The sequence below is a fragment of the Vipera berus genome (assembly GCF_964194415.1).
Source record: "Vipera berus genome assembly, chromosome: 2".
NCBI classification, from domain to species: domain Eukaryota; kingdom Metazoa; phylum Chordata; class Lepidosauria; order Squamata; family Viperidae; genus Vipera; species Vipera berus.
In genome coordinates, this window is record NC_138203.1 from 35,348,075 (window position 1) to 35,352,304 (window position 4,230).

The window sequence follows — 4,230 nt, forward strand, 5'->3', positions numbered from 1 at the left end:
TTCGAGTCTGTTTGATTGCCAAAATGGCTCATACCAACTTTGTGATTCTATGGTAATATTTATTTATTTTTGACAAAGTACAACCAAAGTAATGTATCAGAAACACTCTAAATATCTAATTTACCCAACTGCCACAATTATTTATTCTTTTTATTTATACCCTGTCTTCTACCCAGTCAGATGAATGCCTTGTCCCAGTTTTAACATCGCAATTCTCATGTCCGTTTATGCATACATTAGTGCTGATAAAAAAGAATCACTTTAATCAAGAAGCTTAAACATATTTATCCCAAAAGATCTGTAGATAGTCAAACAATAAAAATAAAATACTACATTGAAATGGACCTTGTAACAATGATTTTATTAATGATCAGATAGATTAGTAAAAGACAATAGGACATTACTGAAAAATATTTGCAAGTTTGACCGATACATTGTTATAGAACTAACAGATTTAGAATCTTTCCTTTATAAATATCCATTCAAATTGTTTGATATATGCATATTGTAAAAATGTACTGATGTAAATCTGCTTCAGGTTGTTTGAACCCTTTATAACAGAGTTGAATTGTATACATAAATAAATGGTTATTGTCTCAAAAGAAAAAGCATATACATGGTATAGGTTTATACTTTTCAATATCAGATTATGGAAGTAATATCTTAAAATTGTAAGTGTTTTTTATTTCTTCATTTTTTGCAACTTTAGAAAATGGGAGTTCTTGGCCTCCTCAAAGATTTCTTAATGCTTTCATTTCTTGTATTTTTGGAGTTTCTGATGCTCAGCCAAATTCTTCTCAATCTGACAAAGACTTAACATACAAATTAATATAATAATAATGCTGCTTGAAAGCACTGATTTGTGTACTGGTCCTCAAACAATGCTACATGGCAATGTTCAAGGTCTAGTAATAGACAAAACTGATGACAAACATTCATAAATTTGAATTTGAATTTGCAATATCCTTCAATACATATACTAATCAGACAAGTATAATATCAATAAAGACTTGTCTCATACCTTTCTACTTAGCCATCAGGAAGCAGACATGCTGATGACTTGGTCAGGGTGTCATTATTTGACATATATTTGAATTACAATTATTAATTGCATATTATGTTCCTCTTTCTGAAAGAAACATCAGGAATTCCATTACATATTTTGTCAAGGAAAAACATTCCTAGCTTTTCTTTCTGTCTTAGTCTCAAAAGATCCCAGGAAAGAAGATCTAAGTCACTTCCTCTGCTATTTATTTCAAAAATATGATTGCCTGAGAAAGCTGGAGGTATTGGGTTGAAGTTACTACCAAACTGAGATGAAAGAGTTGTTTAGTAGAGTGTTTTTGAAATAGTGCTACTGTTTACCTACAGTTGATATACCCGCCCATACCTGTTGTGAAAGGGATATCTGTGTATATTTTTAAAATGTTTGAATCTTTGAATCATTCCTACATACTGTTAATTTGATTAACTGTTCTATTTGTTCTCTAATTTCTTATTGTATTCATATTCTTGTATTTGTATTTGAGGGAAAATAAATGAATGAATTTTCTGGAGACACGTTTTCATGAACAGCATTTAAATTCAAAAATAAAGTTTTTGAAAATATCAATTCATTCTTTGAACAGTGATGTACACATACAGGAACAAATAGGACAGGAACAGAGAAGGAAACTAACAGTAAAAATAAATGGCTAGAAGAAATCCTAAAAGCAATAGTTCACGTCACCTTTACAGCTGTTTCCCTCCCATCACCCACTTCTTTGTATGTGATGAATACAGACCATTCCCCACCCCACCCGCCTGCATCCATAACTCAAGATTAATTCTTCAGACAAGGCAACTGATGCTTTTCTGTTCTCTCCAGAGGTTGAGGGAGGGACTTGACTTTACAAGCACTTCAAGAGAAAAGTATTGCAAGATGTTCCTCTGGGACAGTCACAGAGTTTTCCAATCCTGGCACCTTTTCTCACTGCACACTGCTCTCCTGCATCACACTGTTATTGACAGCAACCAATAATTAGATCAAGATAGAAATCGCATTGGACCAGAGGGAAAAAAATATTGTAAATGAAAATTTTCTGCAAAAATACAAAGTCTACATGTGAGGTTTGCATTTCGACACCTGACTTTAAGGACTAAAGTTAATATTAAACTATTTCTGTATTGTAACAGTTCAGATGAATGAATTAGAGAAAAGATTTCATTTGACTTTCTTTTCTCTAGACTTCACAAAAAAGCCCAGAAGCAATATGTCTAGAAATATTGATTTTTTAAAAAATATATCATAACCATGGTTAGATGTCATCAATTATCTTTTTAGCCTAGATGTAATTTTTTGCCAGAAATTCAAAATAGGAGAGACCAAAACCCTCAACTATACTAATTTGAACCATCACTGATAATAAGGTTTATTTTCCTTTTCAACCTTATTCTAATATTTAATTAGAAAAAAATAATTGGTGAAAAGGAATCGAATTCCTTCTGTAAATGTATTTAATTCAGATTCTTTTTAACTTTACTCTCAGAAGCATTTCAAGTTAAGTAATAGCCTAAAAGAATACTAGTAATCTAAGTGCAGAAATCTAAGTGTGACTACAAGAAACAGGTGTCATTTCATTGAAACAAACTTCCTCTCAAATAAATGTAAAGCATAAATATTAGCATGTTTGGGACTGATTAAGCTGCACTGACATTCCTTCAAATAGACATATTTACAATATAATCCAGTGCATGGGATTTAATCCCAAAAAACATAATAAATATTTGCAGCTTTAGATAGAAAGGGAAAGAAGGGCATTTGTAAAGTGTTATTTCAGTATTTTCAAGCAGGACACCAAAGGTTTGACATGAGGGAAGGCAGAACATGCAAGCCTTATTGGGGATAATTTGGGGATTAATAAAGACAATGGGGTGAAAAAGTTTCATTTTTATTGGCGGTTTTCTAGAGAAAAGTTCTTTTCTCAATGAGAGTCAACTCCCTAGGAACCTAATTCTGCTCTGGGGAATGTGCTGTTTTAAAAATAATTTTTCTGACTTGGAATCAGAAAACACTCACCATGGGAACTTGACCATACTTCTTCTCATAATGTGGGAGCCGTTTGCTTTTCAGCTTCTCCAGGACTTCCTGCAGTGCTTCAATCTGCAGACACATAAACCATCCTATTAGTAATAGATCAAGCAGCCTGAGGAGGCTGAATACAGAGTGGGAGGCAAAGCACTTGACAACCTGAGAGAAAGCTAGACCAGCCTCTCACAGGCAATTGGGAACGGTAGGCATTAAGAGGATGTAGACCTGATTCTCTCATTTAAGAATTACTTTTCAAGCTTCTGTTTGACTCCAACTTTTCCTTCCTATTCAGCATATCACCCTCCTAAGAATGCCTTTAAGTTTTCCAAAAGCTGCGTCTCATGAGATTTGAAGCAAAACAAAAGAAAACTGAATGGCTAGGCAGTTTAGTAACATCGGAAAATAGTAAAGGACTCTCCCGAGATCACTTATAGCCCCACCCTCCCATTCAGACGCTTTCTCGCTGGAAAACATACCAGCTCCTTTTCGTGGGACGTTTCCTCCATGCTGGAATAGAGATCCAAAGCTCGGGGTTGAAGTTCGCCTTCTTCCTGACTGTGGACTCCCGCAAGCAACAATAAAGCGGCTCCCAGCATGGCGAAGAAGCGAGAGCTCTCCATGGTGCTGAAATGAAGCTCAGCTTCGCGGACCAGTCTTTATATGGATTGTTAGAGTCACCTGTTGACAAAGCTTATTGCACTGTGATACGTCAGTCCACCAGCGGGTACCGGTGGAAGTGGGCGGCGATGGGGGGGGGGAATCTGACGGATGAGTTAGGGAAGGATCTTAATTTCCTTCAGGGCAGACAGAAGCCTGTGAGGGTAAAGAAAACAAAATACAAGAGGAGCTCTGAAATAAATCAGCTAGCCATTTCTCAACAAAAACTTAGAAAAATATTGGTTTTAGGCACCATATATTGAATTGCCAGGTTCACTCACATACCTAGCCAAAAACAAAGAATACTGTCATTTTGTGTATAGTGTGTGAATCTCTCCATTTTGGCTTGTAAATAATGGTTTCAGCTGTTGAAGTGTGAGCTCAGCCAATTAGCAACCCATGATTAAGCCAATAGCTTAGAGTGTTATGCTTGATTATTATTTAGATGCAGTCCACTTTTTCTTCATTGCCTATGGATGATTTACACAAGTAATATATGAGTT

General features: G+C 35.2%; 1 protein-coding gene across 1 annotated transcript; it reads right to left on the reverse strand.

The window, feature by feature from the left end:
- Positions 1 to 1,889: 1,889 nt before the first annotated feature.
- Positions 1,890 to 3,690, reverse strand: CARTPT (CART prepropeptide; the record flags this gene model as incomplete). Its single annotated transcript, XM_081315572.1, has 3 exons — positions 1,890 to 1,997; positions 3,059 to 3,142; positions 3,547 to 3,690. The coding sequence occupies 3 exons, from the start codon at positions 3,688 to 3,690 to the stop codon at positions 1,890 to 1,892; spliced, it is 336 nt and encodes a 111-aa protein (XP_081171698.1).
- Between the last annotated feature and the right edge of the window lie 540 nt (positions 3,691 to 4,230).